Here is a 26,793-nt window from a genome sequence, read left to right on the forward strand (position 1 = left end):
AGAAAGTTTTAGAGAATCCTTAATTTGGAGATAAAGAACTAATCGGCATAATCCAGGCTACCATCCTCCTCATTTGTATATTCTTATTCTTGTATATATGCTCTTTACCAGCAGCACCTGAAGGCAGATGAAAACTGAACATTCATGAAGACAACTGATCTCCATCTAGATGATCTTTAAGAGAAGCATGATAAAATCAGAACCTGAATTCTAGAGAGGCCGCACAAGGCTGAAGTGGTGAGATCAAAAAATTCTGTTACCTCCCCCAAAACTGTGCTGTACTATATGAATACACATTTTAACATCTTACTAGGGTCCTTAACTATTTCAGAGGAACACAACAATTTTGGGAAAAATGAACTACTGAATCCCCTGTGAAATGTAGCAGACATTTTAAGAATGCAATGGATTTTAAACTGAGACACTGTATCTGTCTGGATTGCATTAGAATATCTAATCTGGAGATGGTATTAGATGCAGGTAAATCTTGATTACGACAGCTCTACCTTTGGTACCAATAAATATTGGATATTCCCAATAAAATAGGATTTTGGTGAGAAAAATCCTGACTACAGCATCACACAGAAGGTTACAACAGTGGCAGATGAGGATGTGCTAAAGCTGGTGACAAGAGGGTCAAAAGAACTTGGCCAAAGAAAGTCATAACAAATTCAAAGGTGACTAAATGAGATTAATTCAAGGGGTCAATTCCAACTCTCATTTAGGATAGTGTTTCCCACACAGCTCATCACGCTTAAGCTGCGTAGCATTTGTGGTGAGGCTATCAAGAGTGAAAAATCTAGTTCTACTGGGCAGTGATTTGTAATAGCCTGAGGCAGGCAACTGAAGAAATCAATGACAGAAGCTATTCCTCACATCATCTCCAGAAAGCTGTGGTAAATGGGATGTCCTACTGCCAAGAGCTAAAACAGTCCCCTTCCACCAAAATGAAAAAGGATTTTCACTTTCTTGAAACAGTAACAATAAATACAAACTACGTAGATCAAAAACAGTCTTAAAAGATGTCCCTTCCACAAGTTATATTTCTGTTCTGTACAGATATACATCCCAATCTTGCATGTCAGAACCAGCTGTGTAACTGTGCTTACAGACAAGAAAGAGGATGCTTTTACTCTGTCTTATTACAAGGAGTGATAAAAGTAAGGATCAAACCCTTCTGAAGTACAGCATGTCATCCTCATAAAAATACTACACGTGATCTTGTATTTCAAATGAATTTACATTAAAATATACGCACCTACAGACAAGTCCATCTTACTGCCTGGAATGTCGTCAGTTTGACTCTGGGGAGGAAAAAGAAAGAAAAGAAAAAAAATCAAACAATTAATTTCTGACTTCTATGCAATGATGAGAAATATTTCAGAAAGGTGGAATGCAGGAAGGACATGCTTGTGCCTATGAAAGTTCTACTTTAAACTAAAACTGAATACAAGGATTCCTGATATCACCCTGGACACACCTTGCCTCAACCCACTTGCCTCTAAAGCTGTGTGTGGCACCTTTACCCATACAAAACCAGACATGGGAATTCAACAAAGAAAGATGGACATAGAACTGCTCTATGAAATGAACCTCTGTTCTCATGTTCCAGTGGTCGAGTGACAAAACACTGAAAATAGTGGCCAAAATGACAGCTCATCCTCATGACCTGTCACGCCATCAAGTCTTGAATGTGCTGCCAAGTGATTCTTCAGTTGGCAGCAGGGGACAGGGTGTTCCCATAGCTTTCAGAATCATGTACAGTCTAGCAAACTGAATATGAGCTTGGGAGCCAAAAGACATTACAAACTAATCCTAAACATGTCAGTGACAGCTTGTGCAGCCCTAGACTTCTCACAGAACCTCTGCATTATTATCTTTTGCTTGCCGGTATTACATACTATTCCTGTTTCATAGGATGACAATTGGCACAATATTCTGCAAAATATTTTACAAATTAGCTTGTCAGAAGTTGCTATTTTTAAAGCACTTCTCTGCAGCTCTGTCTTTTTCTCTATGGTGTGGCTTATTTATTCAGTTTCCCAAACAATCTTTACATATGGATTCCTAACAAGCCCTTTTTGCTCTAAAAAGACCCTGCTGCACAATATTTAAAATGTAAGTAGCCAAGACAGACATAGGGCTGTAAATCTCCTCTTCTGATAGGTGGCTGAGATTCCGAATAAGTAGCCTTGGACTAATCACAGATGTCTGACATTACATCCAGGAGCTGAGGCCTCCACCTTTAGTGCTCAGCATGCTATGAAAATTAAAATAAAGAAAAAAAAACTACAACAAAACCCCAAAACAAAACAACAAAAACAAACAAAAAAACCCAACCACCCCCCAAAACCCCAAAAAAACCCCAAATCCCAAAACCACAAGAAACCCTTCTTTTCACCCCTGAACCCATTACTTGCAAGGAAACTGCACTCTCAGAACAACAGTTGTTAAAGTAATTTTAAGAATCAAAGTAGATTTCGGGTTTTTATGAGAAGCCGTTCTGAGCCAGCTACTACAGGTATTATAATCAACATGTCAGCATGGAAAATGCAGATAAGTAACTGTGAAACCGCTGATCTTTTGACTTACTTAAAGCTTACGCATTTTTTCCTAAAGTTGGACTTTCTATTTAACAAAATTTACTTACCAGCAAGCCCATATTTGAAAACTGTTTGGATAAAGGGTTCATCCATGAATCACTATTTCCTCCTTTTAATGCGCACTGAGAAAAAAAAAAAAAAAAACATTTTTAAGAAGCTTCTTGATTTCTCAAATTCTGTTTTATCCTTGAGATGCACAAGTGTAAAATGAAAATCCTGCTATCAGATTAACCTCCTGAAAAAATTATTTTAGGTATTCGTATGTTTGGAAACATTCACCAAATATTCTGTCTCGTACAACTGCTCATTGTTCAGTCTATCAAGCTGGATGAGCACTCGCCCTGTAGAATGTTTATCATACCTTCAGTTTCAATCTCCAATGTTTTGTGAATGTTGTTTATTTTTCCTCTATTCTTTAATCCATTCCACACAGAGGCAGATTTCTTTCTTGGCTTTCTTCCCTTTAGTACGGTGCCTCTTGCAGGGGCACTGCGCTGACCAGGCTCTCTATTTGGCCTTAGTGTAATTTACAGATTATCAAAACCAAAACTAACCCAGTTCAACAATGAAGAAATTTTTCCAGACAGTTGCTTTGGTGGTTCAAATAAAAAAGCTTTAAGTGAGAAAAAACTCCCTAAGGTTAATTTCTGCAAAACAGGAACTGTAAAACTCCCTACCATGTCAAACAGTATTTCCACATCCTAGGAAACTGCTCTGCCCTTGCCTTTCGAGTCTGCCCTACCTATTTGAGGAGAAGCAGACAAAGCACAGTCCTTTTAATATTAATACAATAACAACTGTTACTGTACTAGAGAACTTTAATGCAAACAAACCTTAGAAAAATTTACTCGGGACTACAGCCAAGCTCCTGCTCCTGTTTGAGGCCAAATGTCAATAACAACAAACACAAGACATAAATCCAACAGTTAGTAGAAATAAGAAGCCCATGTGCCAAAGGGACAACTTCAGCAGGCTATGCAAGAACAACAGCAGCAGCCTGAACAGAACGATGTGTCAGCAAGAGAAGAGAAATAGCCTTGGGATACTTATTTTCATTTAGTAATGGCTCTGCAGCTTACATACCAAAAAAAATTGACACCTACTGGCAGATTTATTAGTCACAACAGGTGTAATACATTCAAGCAAATCCAGAAACCTCACATTTTTTACAGTGCTGTAACAGGCACCTTTCTGTAACTCTGTAAAACCTTTTAAAAAAAATAACTATTATAATGTTGTAACATATCAGGCAGACTGTTTTCAGACAACACAGTAGTTATGAATCATTCAAGCACTTTACCTTCATTTGTGTTTTCTTTCCTCCTTGCCCCCAGCTTGTTGAGTTGTGGGAGGAACTGCTTCCCTGAGAGCCTGCTGTGTTCCAGACTCCTCCCTCCTCCTCCTCTTCCCAGCTGGAATGACGTGTTCCTGTCACTGGCCCATCACTCTCTCCCCAGCCATCTTGCATAGATTTAGAACCTTTAGAAAAAGAAAAAAAAGCTCAAAAGAAGTCTACAATACCATGCAGTTGGTGATGTGACACTGCAAGATCAGCTGAATCATCAGAATCCCAAAGGAATAAAAAAAAACAAACTTCAAAGAAGTGTGTTCACTAACAGCTGTAAAAACTTATGCATGAATCCCAAAACTCAAGAGATTTGGTGGTGTGTTCGCATGTCATGTTTTGCAACTATTTTTAAAGAAATGTCAAACCTTTAAAGATGTAATAACACTAGACCTCTTATACAGATACAGCTGCATTTCAAAGGCAACCTTTTATTTTCAAATGCAAATGAAAGCCTTCAAGCACACTTAAAAAACCAACAGTGCCCAAGACTCTGGTTCAGTTATTTATCAATTATTTCCTCTCTCCCTTCAAACCTTAATACTTCCCTTGCACTGAACTCTTTCACAAACTAACAGAAACAAGGAACTTCTAGGAACAACTAAGCAGAATCTGAAGGAGAGGACCTGACTCTGCTATGCATAATTCCAAAAGTAGTTTAATGTGAATTAAAAAAACCTCCTGTACTTGAATCTCTGTTCTTAAAAATGTCACTAAAAAGGCTTATTACTTACACTGTTTAAGTATACCAGAAAGCTACAACCATTTCATCATATCAGTTCAGACTTTTCCCTGTTGGCTTCTTTTCTTGCTGGTACTCTCTAGCATTGTCAGGTAATTTAGAATTCTGACCTCTACTGACAAGCCAACAAGAGCCCAATTCCTTATCTTGTCCACTGTCCAACTGTTCTTCCTGCTGTAACTCTTCATTCTGCATATTTATTCCGTTAGCATTTATCTCCTTTAAAAAAGATTTCCATCATCATTATCTTTGTAATAACTCATTCTTCAATTGACTGGGGCTTGAATGTGGAAATCAGGAATAAGAACATTAACATATATAGCAGAAAATCTGCACATAGAAGTCAGGAATTGTAATTATTCTATCAAGGGGATCTCTACCTTGATCATGCCGAAAATAAGTACAGCAGCATTTCATGGTGGTTTAAGAGCTACCTTAAAATGCATCATAAATAAACCCCCAGATACCTCAAAGGAAACATAGCCTTTTAAAGTAGATTCATTTGTGTACCAAAACTGAGGGTTGATAATTAAAAATACTGGTCCAAGTGCAAAAAATCTACCTCTTGACCTTTTCATCATGCTACTTATACAGAAAAGGCTACATTTAAGGATTATGACCGCAGTCAAGAAATATTATAGAAATATTATATGGGGTAGTCCCTGCAGCTTTAATTTATTTCTGGTGACAATATTTAAATATACACTATGATCCCAATTTTACCTACATGACTATACATTATTTTTCTGCACTGACAACTCTCAGGTTTAAGATTCTTAAACATGAATACAGAGGACAATGGTGTAAAAAAGGACTTGTCTTTATAACATCTGCTTAATTTTTTGCATTTGTTGAGTGAGGAGGTATCAACAGCTACAGCAACCAAATGAAACTTTCAAGATACAGGCAAAATAATGATATTACAGAAAAGTGAATTTATTCCTACTTCTGCCAGGAAATTCCTATGCAGTGCTGATAGAACTATGTAAATCTGCCTTTTTAAACAGATGGGTAATGATCTATGCTTCCCTTCTTTGGCTCTAAACTCCTCCTTTTTCTTTTCTAATCACTGCTAGTCTTGGTATCCTGTCCTCACCTTCAACCATAAATTATGCCTTTGCAGGCTCTTTGTCCCAATTTCTTCTTCTAACTTATCCAAGACATTAAATATCGCCCCTGACCCCACTGAATAACATAGCTTTTTTCTTCACTCCTTCTGGGTGCCAACTAGAAAGGAGTTCAGAGAGCAGTCACAGAACACCATAGAATGAAGATCTCTGCTCTTAACACTGTTATGGTAACCTACCATAGCCCAAACTGGAACAGCCATCACAAGGAAACTCTCTATATTTTGCTCCTCTGGAGCTGGGGACAGCTTACATACAGAACAGCACATGTCTGTTGCAGTTCTTTGGTTATGGCACATGTGCAGATCAGTCAAGGATAAGCAAGTGATCATGTATAAAGACTATATTAAGCATTAGCAAATCAACAGAATTTTCAATGGGTCAATATTATTTCAGAAGCCCCTATTTTGTTCATATTTAGGTGTCTTTTTACAGGTACAAGATGTCCATCTAAAAGCAGCTTAGCATTCTCAGAAGAGCCAAGTTTGGGGGGGGCATGGGAAGCACTACAGCCACCCACAAAAGCCTGTTACAATGATAACACTAAAGAAGCAAAGCTTTTTGCCTAGTTTTGCTTCATAAATGGCCAAATTATTTAGTTGGGGTGGGACGAAGGGAGAATGACCCAATAGCATACAATCAACAGAGCACTTCATTTCAAACAATTACATGTTGCAAAAGCAACTTTTTACAGTGGGCATCATCAGTCAAGTTCAGTAACAATTGTGTATTATCAGTAGTTCCTACAGGAAACTTCACATCCCAATGTTATTGACTTTGGCAGTAACATTGCTTTTGTTTGTCGTTCTTTCCTTAAAAAGACTGAAACAAAAATTGTACAAACAGCTTACATCATGAAGAATAACATCCACAAAAAAAAAAGTCTCAATACAGCAAAATTTTAACTTTGAAGTAAATTTTCAAGAGATTTCAACATCTCCTTCATGAAGAACACTGCTGTAGGCATCTAGGTTCAACTATAAATTTCAGTTCTTAGTAGTTACAATTTTTCCACACTTACACAATTAAAAAATCCAAAGACGAATTGCATTATCGAAGCATAGATTTGTTTTATATATTGTAATGGCTTTCACAGTGACATTTGTCAGTACTGTGCATTCCTTTTCCTCATATGATCTGAAAAAGTGACCTACCATGTAATAAGTTTATACACCAAGTTACAAGTGGGCAGCCAGAAAAAAAGAGAAAGATACACATTTCCTCACTCAGTGTTTCAGCACTTCCAGAATCAGAGCTGCCCACTAAATTGCTTAGTAAAGAAATTTTTTATTACCTTAAAAGACAAAGTTTCAGTCATTTGTAAGCACTTCATAATTCATCCATCAAAACCTTACAATGACATTCCACATTGCTTCTAGGCCTCAGATAACTCCTCCAGTATATCAAAAGGCCAAACAATAAGAACCTGCAGGTCCATTGCAAAGAAACTGGTATCTGGCCTATACTCACTAGATTTCATGGCATTCGGGGCGTTGGAAGGTGCATTCCCCCAGCCTGTTGTCGATGCTCCTGTATCATCTACTTCACCCCACCCGGGACTGGTTTCATTTGGCTCACCCCAGGCGGACGTACCATTATCTGGAGCAGGTGGAGTGCTTTTGCTCCAGACTGCACAAAGGAGAGAGAGGTTTCAGTACAGACCGTTAAGACAACAAACTATTTACTGCAGCGCAGCACCACGTCATTAATCTACTGCTTCGTTCTTTTTGTTGAGATTCCCAGTAGCGTAGGGGCAACAGAACTGCCAATCATTCACATCAAGTTTAGAGAGGGCACTGACCTCCAGGGATGAAAAGGAAGAGAATGCTGTGATGAGCAATACTCTTCTTGCAGGTTAAACATGAATCCCACATCTAATACTGTCCTCCTATCTGTGAACTTCTGTGACTAATTACAAGCATCTAACTCAGGGCTTTTATACACTGAATAGAGAGAAAGGACATATTCGAAGTACATATGAAACCATGATAGCATTCTTTAAAGTGTCTTTGAGTCAGAGAAAAGAGTATGTAACAGTAATATCTTAATATATTTCTAGGCTATGCAACTTTTTCTTGTCCTTATTCCGAAGAAGAAAATATTTTGCTAAGTATTCTTTATTATACAGCAAAGCCAAACTGAACTTAACTAAAAACTGAATCACAGACTTGCTCAATTTCAGGTGTTAACTGAGTGTTTCAGAGCAAAAGGTTTTTGACTAAAACTAAAAAATTTCTCCCCATTTCTCTAATAAATAAATGTAAAAAATGTGGTTTAGTCCAGAGAAAAGGAGACTTGGAGGAGACCTTATCCTCCTCTACGACTACCTGAAAGGAGGTTGTAGCCATGTGGGGGTCAGTCTCTTTTCCCAAGTAACAAGAAATAGGACAAGAAGAAACTGCCTCAAGTTGCACCACGGCAGATTTAGACTGAATATTAGGAAAAACTTTTCACCAAAAGCATTGGAAAAGGCTGCCCAGGGAAGTGGTTGAGTCACCATCCCTGAAGGTATTTAAAAGACCTGTAGATGTAACACTTAGGAATATGGTTACTGAGGCACAAGCAGCAGAGGACTGGCTGATTTAAATTCTAAAGAAACTTTAAACACAGAACCAAATATTTAAAAAGAAATTGGTTTTCTCTATAGAATAAAACTATCAGGAATTGGAGGCTACAAGAGTATCTCTTATGCATTAAGGTTATATTCGTATACAGGAGCTTAATGAAGAAAGAAACAAGACTAGTACCTGATGCTTGTGATTTGCTAGTCATTGGAGTAGGCAGGCTCTGCTCCCGTGGGGCCTGTCCTCCTTGTGAGTTCTTGTCCCATAGATTCACATTCTTGTAGTTATAACTGCTAGGATCTCCCCATGCTGAAGTGCCATCATCGATATCCATTTTTCGACTGATTGACTGTGGAGAAGGTTCTTCCCAGCCACTGGGCTCCTCCTCTTTGGGGGCAGCTGGCTGTGGTCCGCTGTTCCAGTTCGGGTTTGGAGATCGCCCATTACTTGGAGTTTGGGGCGGTGGGCCCCAGGAACCAGAAGACTCCTGCTGTTGCTGCTGGTGCTGTTGTTGCTGCTTGTTCCAGGAGTTGGGCTGTCGACCCGTCTCATTCCACGTTGAAGTTCTTTTACAATCATCCCATCCACCCTTTGAAGCAGCGCTTGTATTTGCACCATTACCCCAAGTTCCAATCTCATTTTGCCCACCTTCGCCCCACCCAGACACTGGCTTGTTTCCTGCACTCTCCCAGTTGCTGTTTTTTGTTTGGTCAACTTCCTCTCCCCAACCGTTCTTTCCAGAAGACCATCCTTGATTAGGTTGCCGTCCACCCCACCCCTGATCCTTACTAGAGCTATCATTCCAAGAGGAAGATGACTTTTCTTCTTGCCTTCCTCCTCCCCAATTAGAAGAATTGGAGTTCTTATAGTCATTCCATCCTCCAGTATTTTTGGGGTCCTTCCACTCTGTTGGGGTTGAGAGCTCACCCCATCCAGACTTGTTTTGATTGCTTTGGCTGGGAACATCGCCCCAGCCCCCTGAGTTCTTTGTCTGTGTGGCAGAGCTCTCCCACCCCTCAGTTCCTTTATCAGACTTCCCCTCGGGCCGTGGCATCTCTTCAATATCCCACACTGTATCTTGCTTAATTTGAGTCTGGCCCCAGCCAGTGTTTGAAAGCACTCGGGGGTCCAAATCAGTCCTGCTCAGCAAAGTCTGCAGGACTGCCTGGCAATCAGGATGCGTAGGCCTATATGATCGGCGTCCAGAATTGTGACTGTCACTACTTCCTGCTTTGTGGTTGCTTCCAGTGCTTTGACCTCCAACCTCACTTCCTGCAGAGCTGGAAGATCTTCCCCAACAGGGAGCCTGGGAATTGCCTTGGTTTTCAGGAAGAGGGTGGCCTTTTTGATTGTCCCATGCTCCAGTGCTAGAATTTGGTTGGTTTGGACCACTCCACTCTCCAATCTTCAGTTCATCAGACCCAGACAGTTGTTTCCATTCTCCCTGAGAGACCCCAGATGTTAATTTGTTCCCTTCACCCCACTTGCTTTCATTTGCATGCTGAGGGCCAAAGTTCCAAGACCCACCACCCGTAGACCGGTTATTGTTATCCCAAGAATCACTTCTTGACCCATTAGGTTTTTGAACAGAAGATCCTTTCCAGGAGTCCTCTCTATCCTTTCCATTGTTCCCGTGGTTTCCAGAATTGCTCTGCCCAGAGACTGTGTCAGTTCCAGAAGACGCCCTAGCTGTACCCCAAGATCCAACACTCCCAGTCTTTCTTTCTCCAGTGCTTTGTGAAGGGGTGTCAGTGCTCCTGGAAGGGTTCCCCAAGCCCATTTCAAAGGGCATTCCCTTATTCTCCATAGGGTTTGGTGAACTTAAGTTCAAGGAGTTAGTGTTTCCATTTTTTGGTCCATCAGTGTTATGAATTTGAGCCTGTTCTCTGCCAGAGACAAAGTTAACACCCGCATTTTCCATCTTTGACTGCTGTTCCCTAGAGGTCTGACCTACTGTGCTAATCTGTGCATTGGAGCTACCACTATCAGATTCCAGAGTTCCTTTCCTAGAATTGCCCTCTTGAACCAGTGCCGGCCAAGCAGATGGGTTGCTATTTGGGTTAAAGTTGCTGAAGCCAGAACTGGGACTGATTCTATCTTGTCCACTCAAGTTCCTCCAATTACCTAGTCCGTTGTTACTCTCGGCAGCAGGGTTGGAAGATTGAACAGATTTAGCCTTGGGATCAGATTTCCAGGCCCCAAGATTACATTCGTTTCCAGCGCTTCCAGACTGGCACTGGCTTCCTTTTCCTTTGTTATTAGTGGTGCTTCCTGGCAGAGTGTTCTTCTCCAAGCCAGGGTTCGAGGCACTGTTGTTATCGGTGGTGTTTTCGGAAGAAGACTCAGCATCTTTGCTGGCAATACAAGGCCACTCTTCCATGTCAGACCCGTCTACAATCACCTTGTCCCAGATGTGAGTTGGGTTGGCGTTGGTGCCGCTGTTGGAGGAGGCTCCAGGACCCCAAGTGGAATTTGCATAATTTGAAGCAGCAGCACCTCCAATTGCTGAATCTAAAAGAAAAAAAAAACAACCAACAACATAACACCCAGGGAAATCATTAATAATCAGTATTATTTACAAGTATGGAACATCACCAGTGATTAATGCTTTCATAAAAAAGAACCCTTCCCTCAAATGTGTAACAAAGTTGCTCTGGAAGAACATCAGGCTGGGAATATCACTGAAAATACTGATAAAAAATTACAGAAAACTCCCCGAAAGCATTTTGTGGGCATTTGAAATCACCACTGACTCACTACTTCTGCCAACAGTCCAGCTTTAAGTTCAACACAGTTAATGAACACTTTTGATACTGGTCGTAGACTTTTCAAATACACATTTAAAATTATACTATATATAGAACAAGAACATGTATGCCTATTCATAGGCACGTGTGTACACACAGCTGTTGGTTTGCTCTTCAGCTGACTCAAAGCAACTACAATTTATTATAGATCAAATGATAAAAGATTGAAGATGGAAAGCACATATGAATATATGAAGCTGAAGAAGTTTATCCTTCAGCTTCAAATATCTTTTTCAAATCGATTTTGCTATAGGGTTTTAGTTTCGACCCTTCGCAAAACAAATAAAATTAGTTCCAAAAGCTACTGTACGTCAAGAGGCCAAAGCTACGCAAGTTACAATTTCTATGTAGTATAAACATGCAAGCTATATTCAGTGTGTAACTGTCTCCAACTTTGTCACTGCTTTATTTACCTTAGACACCATAGTATGTGGGTTTGTGAGCAGCGAAGCTCATCTCTCTGCCACTGGACGGAGAGGCCAGTAAGAGATCTCACTTTTCTCTCTCAGCAGCTCTCAATTCTTCAAGTTTCACCTCCCATTTGTGATGGCAGTCAAGCCATTTAACTAAGTCAACTGCATTCTCTAACTTAATGCAAAACTGTCCACTTTTTGACAGGTTAGGTTTTTGCTGGCTTAGCACATTGTACGAGGTAACCTGCAATTTCAATGAGCTTTGGAATCACTATAAGGAAATGAACAGAATAAATAACAATATACAGAGTCCCTTTCTTTCATTCGTAGTGAACTATTATTATGTCCTACATGGTATGACATCATGTGCACGAGATATTTGTATAGTTTTAAAGAAGACATAAATTAATACAGTGTCACAATAGATGAAGCCTATGTCAGTGCTGACAGCATGATGTCTACATGTATGCAGACACATTATCACTATTTAGTTTAAAACATCAGCCAAGATTCCCTTGCCATCCACATTATTACCTGATACTCTAAATAATTTAAGTCCATTAGAACCTCAGTGTTGTTCTCTATATAGGGTTCCACTCATTTTTCCTCTATATTTTTAATCCAAGGGATCCTAAACTGCCCTCACAAGTTCCCAGTGATGAAGACTAAACACTCGTCCTTGGACAAAACCACATACAGAACCATAATATATTAGTCTTATTCAGTTATTCCACTTATTTTGCAGAGCACAGACTCCATAGTAACAGCTGCAGCAGCATTCATACCTGGATATATACTGTTACTACCAGTACTGGTTCATATGACAGCTTCCAAGCAAGCAAGGCAAATAGCTTAAAAAAGTGGATAACCCTCCCTGCCTCAATTACTGTGTTATATAATAAAAACTGACAATTTCTGGTTGCAAATACTTTCAATAGAAGATAAGATCAGCTTTCAATGCCTGTCTGAGGCTTTCAGCTCATTAGCTTAAACAATCAACATCCACTGAATGCCTTCCAAATCCCCCTTCACTGAGAGCTACCAGTAAAGATCTAGACTTTACAGCAAGGTTTGAACTCCCTCATAAGCTCTGAATATTGATGAACAGTAGTTTGTCTTCACCCATTAAACCTCAGTCACCAAGATCCAAAAGACCAAGAAGTTCCCAAGTACATTCTGTTCCTTCTGTTGCCTTAACCTCAAATGCAAACTTAACAATAGCAAGGAAGTATGACTCTACCGATATTTATATCCGTCTATCATTTAGCACAGAGTAACCCTTTTTTCTCCTTCCAATTAAAAAAACTGTGATTAGACTGATCACAGGAAGAGTTTAAGAAGAACAGCCAAAGACAAGCTCAAAAGACTGCAAGGTTGCTTGCTGTCCACTGTCTTTTGAACTCACAAATGATTCAGCAACTAAATGATGCATGAGCAGCTATGCGCTCAGCAGGACCTACAAATCAGTGACTTTAACAGAGTATTTCATTTCTGTGAAAACATTCTAAAAGTATTAAGATTGGGATGCTAACATAGTGTGCTAGATCACAATTTAATGGATTGTTTTATAAAACCAGCATCCCCTTGCTATATTTGACAGTGGCATCAAAACTTCGGCGCTCTGGTTTAGTTTAAAGATAATGGGCAAGGAATCTTGGTTCTTAAAGGGACTCTTCCTTAATAACAAACATGCTGAAAATGAAGCTTCTGATCTGACTGAAATGCAGAAAGTTACTAGCAAATGGCTACTTTTAAGGAGTCCTGAAATCAAGTTGCAATTTTGCTGTTAGAGACGGTGGTGGAATGTTGTAATTACTGAAAGACTTTCACTACTAAAGTATTCGTTTTATTGTCTAAAACTTTCTTGCATGTCCTGAATTATTGGTATTAGAAGAACTACACAGAACACCTGTCACCTCATCCCCTTGTATTGGTACGAGACAATAGTAACCTTGGTGTCATCTTTCAGGGCACTGGTTTTGCCATCTTACAGAAGGATTTCAAAACTACTAGAAAAAGATGTATGTAAAGAAGGATTACATGTTGACTTTTTATATTAGGGCCTCATCAACTCCATCTGGGGCCATCTGGTGAATATAAGAACACGAAGGAGTAGGTAAGCTGCATTATCTTCGCCTTTCTTCAGATGGGATGAATTAATCACAGTATCAGTGCATATATGCCTGATTGAATTGGGCCCAACCTGAAATTCAGTTTGTCAACAGGCAGGATCTCAGATGGGATAAATGATGTGCAAGACAGATAGCAATATTGTACTTCCATAAGCACTTTGAGGGAGCACCAAAAACGACAGCCTGGTCTTTTTCTTGCCCAGCTGCTCATTCCCACTCCTCTGGCACACCTACTCTCACATGCTAGCACGTATTTCCCACTGATACTCAGTTAGGTGAATTAGTAACAATCAGACTGAAACTGGGTTTAAAGAACAACTTGATTTAATTTAATACAAATCAGATCCCCAGCCCAGTTAACTGCATTACAGTGCAGAAATGTGGATGGGGTGAGGCAGGTCTGAAGGACACATACCTTTCTGGGCACTCCTGACTTAAATCAGGATAAAGCAACTAACCATTGGCTAATACAGCCATACAACACCTTAGCTGTTAAAGCACCATTAACCTAAATATAAAAATATGAGAATTCATAATATCAAATTTCAGCCTCAGGGGAAAAAAAATTAGGTGTCAAATAATCACATAGAACTCCAAAATGGTCCTCATATAGTACACCCAACAGCAAAAAAAATGCTGCTCATGATAAATCTTGAAAACTTTTAGAATGCTTCACTACCACAAATTCTCCTTAGTCAGTCTACTACAATCACTGTACACCAAGGTATACAGAAGGTATACCAATGCTAGGACTTCATATATAAAGGAAAGACTTTAAGGTGTGTTTTTTTCTCCCCTCTTCACTTTTCAGGTGATTTATCAAAATCAGTTATCTCTAAGACATCTGTTTCTAAAGTGATTAGTTAAAACTCTGCCATTCTAGTTTGACATTCACTCCACCCTTTATTAAATAGTGAACAAAGACAAATAATCTGTCAAGTGGGGATTTGCTACAAAGGAATTCAAATACTGAAACCACAAAACAAATTGAATTATTAATTTTCCTATAATCCTTTTTAATAAGGACAGCCATCCCATCTAGTGTATTTGATTCCAGAGCTACAAGCTACCTCTGTTTTTAATTCTCAGCCACAGAGAACTCTATAAAAAGTTTATGCTCTCTAAGACTGTGGTAAAAAAATCACCATCCCATTGATCTGGCATGATTTTCAAAGGCAAACTCAGAGATACTGGTATTGTTATCCTTTTCTTTTTGGTTTTCAGGTATTTGTTATTTCTTTTTTAAACACCCTTATTATTAAAACTGAAGTTGTCCTTGACTTTTCAGGTCACCTAATTCTCTCCTTTAGAAGGCAGATATCTTGAGCAGAATTTTGTTTTTTCTGCTATTATAATTTAAGAAGAAATATTACAGCTACTGCAATTCCTCAAGGGTATAAAAAATTGAGGAGCAGCCATAACTTCCCCATGCTCATAAGACAATCCTTAAACCAATGAATTTTTTGAAATTCAAAATGAATGGAAAAGTAAAAACAGGACAGTCGCCATTTGTATAAGAATGGTTATATAATTAGAAAACACAAGATTACTACTAAAAAAAAAGTCATGAGGAAAAGGACCTTCTTTCTGTTTCATCCAGATCAGAAGTGACAGACATCTGCCCTTCACAGACCTGGCATCTACACGTCTGCTATACCATCTACACAGATGACACAAAAACATGACAAGATAAGAAATTCATGTAAAGAAACTTTAAGAACTAATCAGTGACAACCATAAAACTGTTTATTCACGCAGTGTGTTTACTTTGCTGGGGATCATTTCCGTCACCCATTAAAACCACGCAAAACATACTTGAAAAAAATTAACTCTTTTTCTTGTTCCATCTAGTAGTAAAAATTTTACCAACTGCTGCCAACAGCAAGAGAAGTCAGTATGCTAAAATAGCAAAAGCTTGCTCTCCAAAAGCCATCGGAGGAGTTTCATTATATGATGATATGCCCATGCACAATTTTAGTCATCCCTTTTCTGCCACGCACAACCACTTGCTCATTCAGCACTCTTACTGTTACTTGCCTGTTGCAGTCCCACTGTCGCTCTGCAGCAGTGCTCCTGTCACTGGTTGTGCGTTGTTTGGGTTTGCTCCTGGTGCTGTTGGGGGCGGAGGCCCTGCTCCACCCCCAAGGAGCATACAGGATGGCGGAGGGGGCTGCCCACGTTTCAGTAACACTTTGTGGTCCTGCTGGCAACGGAATCGCGGCGGCACCTCCCGAGGCATGTAGCGGGTGGCGCTTGGCGGTTGTCCGTTCGGCACTGCCACCCTTTTGGCATTGTTGCCACCATTGACTGGTGGCGATGGAGAGTTGCCAATTGGGCTGGCAGCCACTGGTTGGCTTAAACTTGGTTTCGTCACTTCGGGCACTGAAAAACAGGGAGAGTGAAAATCAGAAGTTTTTCCACTTAAACCTGTGTTAGCTACGAGAACTCACTGTGACTCTTTTTTTTATTATTTAATTCCTCTCTGAAATATGGTGCAGCTTCAGTCTTATCAACAACCAAGAACAGGAATAAGCAGCAGCAGCAGACTTCAGCTTCCATGTGCAACTCTGTAGTCAAGGATGAAACTGTGCCCTCAGCAAGTATTTCACTCTTAGTCCAAAATTTCTTGCAAATGTAAAGTTGGCAAAGAATACCTCCCTAGACAATGAGTCATTTTAAAATATGAGCAGTCAAATGTAACTGGCCCTGCCTCCCCTCTCTGTTCCCTCATCTTCAGCTGGTTTTTGGATTATTATGCATCACTTACTAGACTACACAGCCATCGCCTAAACAAACAAAAAGAAGGGAAATAACCCACCTCCTCTTGGATTCAGAGTTAACAATTTTGAGTTCTCTGTACTGCTCTTAAATAAGGCAGTAATAGCTGACTCTCATGCCCAAGGCACTCCTACGTACAGTGACTGTACTGGGCTTGTTTAAAGTTTCCCAGCTGGTCACCAGGTGCCCCTATAAGCAAGGACCAGCTGCTTCTGAGGGCTATTAGGTATTGGAGAAGAAGAAAAACATAAACAACTCCTTGAAGTGCTAACACCATCAAAAATTTGCTTAAGAGACTCTAGACTCATGTCCCCTTACACTGGCCATGTGTTTTTTTGGAAACACAGAAAAAAATTCTTAGCCAGGCACCTAGAAGGTGTTCAGACATCAGACTCTAAAGGCAAGGAAAACTTAATACACCTATTCCAGCCTTTGTGGAAGACTCAGAAAGCATTGTCCAGAAACCCCTCCCTAGAAAAGTAAGAATAATCAGTAAGACTTTTAAAACTGTGAGATCAACACAAGTGAGCCTCTCTTTGTCAACATGAATGCATTATTATTCACATTTTATTTTTATAAGGGTTTTCTGATTTCTCTATAATGGCTTCATTGCCCAAACCCCAAAAGGTATTGTTAGCTGTAAAATCAAGTTATTTTAGTCCTTTTCTGTCAATAATGGCAGTTTTCCCTCACAATTTACAGAAAACTGATATGCAAAACAAGATTAAATATACTTTTACATCAGCTAAGTTGTTTAGCTTAACTTTCAGGATGCTCACGCATCAGTCCTGCATTATCTGTTGGACTTTTATGTGCTTGAACTTAAGTTTTCAGCAACAAGTAATGTTCACCCTTTTTGGTACCTCACCAGAAGCAGTACTTTCTTGTCTTTCATTCAATTTATACAGGCAGTTTCAGCTTTCGGTTACTTGCCTAAAACCTCTGCAGAACTAAATATTTCAGCTAACTTATCCACAATCCTCATTCCTTCTTCATGTATTTTGATGCTGACAACACATGAGCAGAATAGTTTCAAGTTCTCTATTTTAATCACCTTAACTTTCATTTCTTCTGAATACTCATCTTCAGTATTTCGTCTTGACTCATAATTCCCCTTCCTTTTTCAATAGTTTTGATCAAGATCTGAATCTGAGCTCAAGTCAATAAGAGTACTCCTTAGAATCAAAGATTCTTACCTTTGGTTTTTTGATCTGTGACCTGCAAATTAAGAGCAAGAATGTAAATAGAGTTTTCAGAACCTCAAAACAAACACTGAAAAGGTTGTGCTAAATCAAAACCTTATTGTATGAGCACAAGAACAATATTTGTTGTTGAATGAAAATAACCAGTTGATGAACTGCAAGTCTAAACAGTAGCTGTAGTTATACATACATAAGTTTTTGAAAGTGCTAGAACTCCTGTAATTCCTTTGCCCAATGCAGAAACAGTAATTACTTCACTCATGATGATTTTAAGTATTCATGCCCCTCCTCGTCCCAAACATGGACTTCCAAAGCACAAATAAACATGTGCTATAGCACTACAGTTCTTTCAGGTTTCGGAGGTGAAGTACTGCAGCCAAAATGTAACAAAACCTTCCGTCTATGAGAGTATCCATCCTCACAGAGAACTGTTGGGGCTGGCAGGAATAACCACAGCAGCAGTCTGTCTCTCTGCCATCTTCCCATTTCACCCTTCCCTTAAAATCTTTTCCAAGAAGAAATCCTAAACCTTACTGGATTCATTGCCACAACTATGAAATGTACCAGCAACACCTATAAAGGAAATCTATTGAATGCAACAAGAAGTTAATTACTGCAATGAGCATTCATGCTGGCCAACATACCCATTATGGGTTTTGCTGTACTTCTACATTGTTTTGGCATAGCAGATTTCAAGCTTGTAGAGACAAACACACCACTGTTATATTCTCTGGAATCATGTGTATTGTAGCATGTTTTGAACCTGTCCATCAGGAGTTCCACTGCACAATAATGAAAAAACCCTAAAGATCATCATGTGTCAGGTTCTATGACACCTATTCTTAAAAGAAATTGCTGAACCAGTCCATAATTCTGGAAAGTACACAGTGACAGTATAGCATAATGAAAGCACAAGTAAAAAGCAGTTTATTGTTGAAATCAACGAAGCCAGAACTCCTTTGTATGGTAAAGAATAAAAAGACAAACTACACTGAATTGCTATGGCATCATTTACTTTACTCATCATTGCAGATGAAAACTGCAATAAGCAAAGTGGAACATTCACTGTAATAAAAAATCTTAAGCATTGTAACTTCACAGAATTACATAATCCAAAAGTCTCCAAGATCATAAAAATGCATCTATACCAAAACTGCATCTGTAGCAAGCCAGACGTTAATTTTCAACTTCACTTATGAAAAATCCATATATACATAATGGATACATCCTCTGTGACACTGTTAAAAATTCTGCTAAGCACTTATTGACTCTGATGCTCCATTACTAAAGGAAAAGGGAAAAGCTTATTCATTAACACAATCTGGTAATGCTGATGGGTTTACTACAGTCAACAGTAAGCAATAAATTAGTAACTTGTCTACTTGGGAAAACCCCATTTTACCAAATCTTTCAAGAATTCTACATGAAAACCACAGTTTGATTTTGGAAAAAACCACAAACTACTTCTGCCTATCCTGTATCTCTATCCTAGTCAAATTGATCTGGTTTTTTCTAAAATTCAAAAGCTGGAAAAATGTGTCATTGTCTCAGAATTACAGCTGTCATCTCTCTGCGGGCAACCTATGAGCATCAGCAGGTGAGAAGCAGCTACAGTGAATGAGAAGGTGGAGTCAGGCTCAGCCTTCTGATAAGCTACCAAACAGTCCCCTGGACAACAACCACAGGAATTTAGGCTGTGAATTTGATTGCACAACCCCTTTCGAAGCCATTTTTTATTTTATTTTTAAAGTTTCAGATGATCCAGACATAAACAACTGTTTCATGTTATACAAACTCTGTTTGAAAAAGGCACCCCCAAAACGTTGCTGCTTATTTGGTGAACACCTTCACAGTCACTAAGAACAAACACACACATTTATGTTCTGTCCATTCAGTTGCCTGATTTGTTATTCTTAGGTACATCCAAGTATTACTCTTAAGTTTAGCCTCTAGGAGATTAACTTAGTCTTTACCCTTCCCGAGAGTTTGGCAGAATATCATAACATCCAATAACACTGAGTAACTTAGTAGGAGAGAGACCACACAGGAAAGCTGGCAAATCTTGTATTCAAAGCACCAATTCCTCAGTAAGCACAGCACTGTTATCAAGATGATCAGTACAACCTTTTGAAGTTTCTCTTTTATCACTGAATATCAGCACATGATCCTCAAGTCACTCCTCTTTATTCATCAAGGTCTGCCTCCTCCTGGTTCCTACATTCACTTTTTTACCTGAACATCAAACAGCAGGAACACTGAGGCAAAAAGGCACTGAAGAGACCTTATTCTGTAGCTACTGATCTTTTGCACTATTACTGGGAGCATATCAACACAATGACTGCATAAAGACAACAGAAACACATCAGTTTATCAGCATCTAATTTAAACTGATAGACTCAAAATGGTGAAAAAGCCAGATTAAAAAGCACCCTGTATAAGTCAAAATTTAACTGAAGTTGGTGCTGCCTGTTCTCAGCAGAAAACTACAGAATCTCACCTTCTGTAGGATCTGTTCTTACTGAAGCAACTCAGAAACAAACTACAGAAAGAAAGTAAAGCCTTCTGCTCTTAATTTCATATAATCACTGAAGTTGGAAAGGACAGCCTCTGGAAATCTAGTGCACAGTTCCCACTGCTGTTCCCCACCCGGCCCCAAGAGTCTCCTCAACTCTGCAAAGTCATCAAAACTAGATTGCACAGGGCCACATTCAACACATTTTTCAGCATTTCCAAAGACAGAGGCACCACAACCTCTCTGGGAAACCTGTTCCAGTGGTTGCCCAGCCACACACATCCACAAAAAAATAGTCTTTTTATGATTAAGTAGAATTTCAGTATATGCATGATGCCTTGTGCTTGTCACTGGGCACCAGTAGAGAAGAGTCTGCCTCCATCTTTTTACTCCCTTCCACAAAGTATTTACAGAGGTTGGCAAGATCCCCCAAGCCTTCTCTCCTCCCTGCTGAACAGTCCTAATACTCTCAGCTCCTCCTCATTTGTAGATACTTCAGTCCCTTAATCATCTTAGGGGCCTTCTGCTGGACTCACTCCAGGAGGGTTGCATCTGAACTAGACAGAAAGGATTTTACCAGTAAAAAGCATGGATAAAGCCATTCATAAGTCAACTCCTAGAACAATCTACTAGATTTTCTGCAAAATAGAGACCTTCTAATACACCAAGTTTCTAACCCATTTTCTGAGCAAAACCAATTTTTGGTGACTTATCAATTCTCCGCGACTCAGACTTGAACTGAGACGCTTCAGCAAAAGTGCTACAGAAAATGTAAAATGTAAGCAACACTTGGCAAAAAATAAAGGGAACCTCCTTCATGTAAACTTCCTTAAGCACTTAAAAAAGACAAAAAAAAAAGGATCTTCTTGCTCTAGAAAATAGTCAATTTTACTGCAAGAATTGAAAAGGCCCAGCAGTGTTTCCATCTCCAAACACCTCAAACCATCAGGAGTGGCACAGAGAGATCAAAAGAGCCCATATTAAGTAACTTAAATAGTTTATATGAAAAAACTTTTACTTCAATAAACACCCCAAAGAGAAGAAATGTCCAAGTTAAACACTTTAGTTTCAGAAAAATGATACAAAAATACTCTTTCAAGAAGCATCACTCTAATCTAAGCTCTAACACAAACAATTTAGCATCTTTATACCACCAATACTATTTATGTTTTACCTGGATAGAAGAACTCAAATATCAAAACATACCTTCTGAGCAGAGTCCTTCTTTTTCTTATCCTCTTTCTTCCTTTTCTTGTCTTCCATTAACTGTTCTTCCCTTTCTTGCTCCTTCTCTCTGCCAAAACATGAAAAACAATGAAATGAGCACAATCAAGCTGTGTAAGAGCCACAAGTACTGTATGCCTCTCCCCCCCAAGAAAGGCAGTCAAGCAGCTAGATTATTCTTATCATACTCATTTCCATTTGAGGGTTTCAGTCTAATTGTGAGAAGAAAAGCACCTTCAAGCTCAGTATGGCCAAAATCACACCACATGTTGCACAAAGGAAAATTCCTTTATTCAGATCAGGTCTCTTATGGCAGTTCCCTATATAAATTAACTACATGCCTGAGAGTAGAAAATATATTCAAGACGTTTTGGCCAAAGAACCCTTATAATTGGGTTGTGCTATTATTTAACAAAGACTCTCATGAATCTTTTCATATGGTAAAAAAAAAAAAGGAAAGTTGTAATTTAGTATAAGATGGTTTGGTCTGATACAACATTTATCTTCACAAGGGGAAGAGATCAGTCTATTGCCTGTAGCTATGTCACTTGTAAGAGACTTTAAGTGTCACATCAAATCAAACCCATCATTTATTATACAAATCTCTAATTTAATTTCTAGGCTATTGTACCCACCTACTGAATTTTTGTGATGAAACTTGTAATATAAATTAACTTTCTGGGGACTCTATTTTTTTTACACAAGAACATTCTTTCAAGAAAGTAAAAAAAAAAATACGCAGTTGCTATTGTTGTCAAGCTATCATCTTGTTGCTATGTTCTGTATCAAATATGAAAGTACCATGAAATAGTTGATGTACTGCATACATGCTATTGGCTGAGCTGTTTCTATGGTGAATCACATTTTTGTTAACCAATTCTCTTCACCTCCTTAAAAATAAATTTAAGGCCAAGTTTCCAGCTCACTTGGAGTAATTTCCTTTTACAGGGACAGAGTAAAACAAAGACAATTAATGTAAAAAGATGAGCTGACAGATAAGGGATAGGATGAGAGACTCTACAAATGGGAAACAACTAACAAGTATAACCCATAATCTTTCAGAAGAAAATTTTATAAAAAACAGAACAGCATTACAAACACCACCGCAGTTTATAGTAGTACTGAACTATTTCTTATATTTATGCATAAATCAAAGCTCTTTTCTGACCACAGTTTAAAAAGTTTAGACTTGAGTTGACTTTGCTGTTATATCACTCAGACTTTTCCTTCCATTACATTTATACGGTACAGGTAATACTTTTGTTTTCTTTTTCTCTAGATACTGCCAAGCCAGTGTACAAAGTGACATTTGCACAACTAATTGATTCCTACAAAAATATTTTGAGATGCTATGTATTAACAGCTTCCTGATTGAGGACTTCAAAGAATTCTCTTAGTGACAAAAGGTTCTATGGAGAACAACAGAAAAGTCTTCCTTGTTTCCTAAAGTCAGGCTCGCTCTCTTCACGCATCGATAAAATTGATAAGGGCAAGATGAGTCCTTCGTAACAACATCCCAAGGTTACCATCAAATGCAATTATTACACAATGGCAAGTTCAGTCTGCATTTAACAAAGTTTGAGGCAAATGTTCCACATCATATGGAACAGTGCTTTATGCACTCTGTCTGGTATTGCTTAAGCCAATTTGTCCTTGCTTTTTCTGTTCCCAGTAAAATGTCAAAGCATACTTCCCAGTACTGAACTCTAACAAGAAAAAGCCTTGCAGGTTTTTCAGTGAAGGACTGGGGAGGTTAGTGTACTCTGCACTGTCCGTCATAGCAGAGAGACAGAATTTTTTGTTTTCTTTGAGTCACAGATTGTAAGCCACACGAAAAAGCTCTCTTGTGACACCTTCGTCTTTCAAAGTTACTGTAACCTCAAATTACTCTTACTACTATTGCACTGTTGAGCTACCTATACCTTTTGGGCTGCAGTGTCAGCTACAAATACACTATTTCCAAAAAACTTCCTTGCAGCAGGCAAAAGTTTAGAGAGCTGTCTTAAAAGAGCTGCTGAAAAATGGTAGGATCAAAATACAAAATGACTTCCAGTAACTGCTTGGAACACGCACAGCCTTCTACTTAAAAGAACTTTCCTTAGCTTTGTGATCAGAAAAGCAGGAATGGAGAAGAATGAGGAAAAAAAATGTCAGAGCTGAACCTATGGCTTACAATGACATGCAGCACTAAAAGGAGTCAAGGATGAAAGATCCATAGCCTGGAAGTAATCACCTAATTATGGTCTGCCTTTGTGGTAAATTTAGGACATGGACATTGCTACTGTTGCTGCCTGTTTTCCAATCTATATGGACTAAGGCTGCTAAGAAGTCCTTTGTTTTGCATGACAACCTCCCCTTCTGCTCTTTTAGTAGAGATGCACATTTAATATTCCATTGGGCACATCACCAACAACCACAATATAGCAGCAACCAATACTTAGTCTACTTTATTTACCAAAACTGTATTTAGGCTTCAATTCATGTAAGTTCTACTGAGGTGGAAGGGATCTGTCTGAACACTTGGGCTACATCACTCGCACAAGATCATAAAGTTCCTGACAAAGCGCTGAGTGAAACCTCACAAACACATAGGAAGTATGAAGCTGCACTCCCCAAATGACAGAGCAAGAATGGATGCTACAGACATGTTAACAAAGTACCACTGAATGAGGGGGGTAAACAGCTTATTGCTAGTTTGGGTATCACACTCGCCATCTTCCCGATTCCGCCCTTTCACGCATTTCACTACTATTTGCTTTATGATCAATTATTTTCCTTTTCAGCTGTATGCAAGAAGCAAGTTTAACTTGCAGCTGCCTATTAACCATCCCTCATTTGCCAAAGGATAATCCTTCCTGGCCTGGTCAAGAAAACTGGGAGATCCATCATGTACATTCCAGCAGCCAGCTGCTTACACTGACAAGATGAGCAAGGGCAGAAAACCCATCAACCCCCAGCAGAGTGAATTTAGAGTAATACAATGGGGTGTGGTTCCGGTTTTTGTTACCAGCACACAGTAATGGGAACACAGACACACCACAACCCTGAAGAGGAAGTTTGCTAAACAGCAATCAGCAGCCAGCTTTTTACTTTAGCTTTCTTCAAGAAAGCATGTGTTGGTCTTAAAAATATGACCTAATTACACTATATTTCCCATAAATCTTAGAATCAACATTGTGGAAAAGTATTTAAGAAGTGTATTACAAATTTTAATTCCAAGCACTGTTAAGTTGCATTTCAAAATGTTATTTTATTCATAAAAAACCCCAAACCCAAACAAACCCAGTAGCTATGATGCATTACACTCAATACCTTATTTAAGTTCTTACAACAACCTCTTCTGGCTAAGTCAAAAGAAATCAGTTCGGAGAAAGGAAGTTTTTTCAGCTCGTTAACTAGAGACAAAACAGACAACACTTGTGAAGTCCATGTTACCAAAGCATCCATTTCAGGAAAAGATAAGAAAAAAAAAAAAGAAGAAAAAACAGACATTCAAGAAATGTGCCCACCTCCAAAACAATTTACCAGTTTTGGAAATTGTTAATTTCCTATAAAATTCTAATATTCATTTTTCAAAAAAAATCCATTTTAAAAAGAGTTGTTCTGGCAACATTATGGGCTCGAGGCACAGGGAAAGGACAGAAATTCCTAGAAACTTAAGCGTGGCACTTTAGTGCATGCAACTTCCATTTCCTTCCTCAGGTCTACAGGGTGAGAGTTTGAAAGTTCCTCGTAAAGGTGTGGACTAGATACCAGTACCCTGAGTCATCTTCCTTCCTCCTGACCTCATACTTCACTTAATTTCACTACAGCAAACTTGGTTTACCTATACTACGACACAGCACAGGAGAGACAGTAACTTTCTGTAGGTGCACTTTGTTCTTCACAGCATAATAAGCATAGAGTGACTTATAAATCTGCTTCCAAATTGCGAGTCAAGTTCTGCATCTTTGTTCAGAACACACAGGATTCTGAAACTACACTTGTAATATCAGTAGCACTTTTAAAAAACAAGCTTTTATCTATATAGCTACAAGGTCATGTTAACAACTGTTATATCCTTCCTAAAGGCTTTAGCCATAACTAGCCAGAGCTAAAGGCCACCACCATGTGGAGAGAATGACACTTGAGCTGTTCACTAACTTTTTCTTACAGACAGGCCTCTAGTGATCCAAAATACCAGACTAATCTTTCATAAATAGATGCAAAGACTCAAAACTTGATGGACTAAACCAGAAATTTAATTTACAGTAAGGTATCCAACTTTGGCCAAGATCTGAGGTAAGAACCATTTCCGGTGAACCACAAGCACCTAGGTTCTCAGCATTTCTGAAACTTCCCTCAGTATTTCGATAAATTATACAGCCTGCAGATCAGCAGAATTTAGCATCACACATTAGTGTGTTGGATGTGTTGCAAAACACCTTTATAACAAGCTTAAGGCCAGATGCAACTTGCAAGACAGAAGCTCCTCTCAATCAATACAAGGACAAAAACTCTTCCAGAAAAAAGTAAAATGTCTTCAACAGCGCTATTTCATGAACAGCTTGCTGCTGCCACTGATAAGTATTTTTTCTTTTGTTCCACTTCATTTCTCTTCATCAGGCTCTGTCCCTGACCTTCTCTTGGCTTGAGCCTTCTCTGGAACTCAGCTGATCATATGGGAAGCAAATTCAACACACAAACACTCACCTGGACCACACCACTCCTATACTCAACACTGTTTTGTAAATGGAATTGGCCTCGAGTATTATCAGTTAATCACCACAAGTAGCGTGCACAAGCATCGAGGAATCTCCTTTCCAAGTAACATGCTAGACTGGTTGCAATTGAATCAAACTGCATCTTACTACATTGCAACACCTCTCACAGAGCACCCAGGTCAAACTGTATCATACAAGGGTCTACTAACAAAAGGGAGTGTATTTGCTTTTGAAACAGACTCCTGTGATGTTCTCATATATTAAGGAGAATGTTTCCTCTGGGTTGGATTTAGTCCTTTATCCCATACTCCTCATGTTACCTGAGCATTGTCACCTGCACCTGAGCAACTCTCCTAACCGTAACATAGGCTTTACTGGTGCAACCCTTCAGCATAAGAGTATTCATATATAAATGCATTAAAAAGCATGAGCTGATTAGAACTAGGGGCCATGAGCAATGAAGAAAAAGTATACTACAACTCTTAAACGAGTTCTCTGAGGCACAAGCCCCTCTTGCTGCAGCAACAAACACTGGCAGTCTGCAGCTTGAAATGCTCCAGATGGATGAAAGCTTTTAAATCGTATCTGGAAGTTGGATGTCAGAGACTAAAAATGAAGCAAAATTAAATGCACTGCTACCA

General features: G+C 39.1%; 1 protein-coding gene across 19 annotated transcripts in view; it reads right to left on the reverse strand.

The window, feature by feature from the left end:
* TNRC6B (trinucleotide repeat containing adaptor 6B) overlaps positions 1-26,793 on the reverse strand; it is a 130,209-nt gene that overhangs the window by 24,900 nt on the left and 78,516 nt on the right. For 14 of the 19 annotated variants that reach the window (XM_051784201.1, XM_051784183.1, XM_051784186.1 and 11 more), the window contains 8 exons: positions 21,432-21,519; positions 17,708-17,729; positions 15,771-16,115; positions 8,565-10,892; positions 7,288-7,446; positions 3,904-4,082; positions 2,651-2,725; positions 1,259-1,304 (listed from right to left, as the gene is read on the reverse strand). In XM_051784201.1, the coding sequence (XP_051640161.1) occupies positions 1,259-1,304; positions 2,651-2,725; positions 3,904-4,082; positions 7,288-7,446; positions 8,565-10,892; positions 15,771-16,115; positions 17,708-17,729; positions 21,432-21,519 (3,242 nt within the window). The remainder of the gene's footprint in view (positions 1-1,258; positions 1,305-2,650; positions 2,726-3,903; positions 4,083-7,287; positions 7,447-8,564; positions 10,893-15,770; positions 16,116-17,707; positions 17,730-21,431; positions 21,520-26,793) is intronic. The other 5 variants (XM_051784200.1, XM_051784198.1, XM_051784199.1 and 2 more) reach the window with 2 other exon arrangements.

The sequence above is a fragment of the Manacus candei genome, unplaced genomic scaffold (assembly GCF_025592945.1).
Source record: "Manacus candei isolate 608988 ecotype Guabito, Panama unplaced genomic scaffold, ASM2559294v1 h1tg000018l, whole genome shotgun sequence".
Lineage (NCBI taxonomy): Eukaryota > Metazoa > Chordata > Aves > Passeriformes > Pipridae > Manacus > Manacus candei.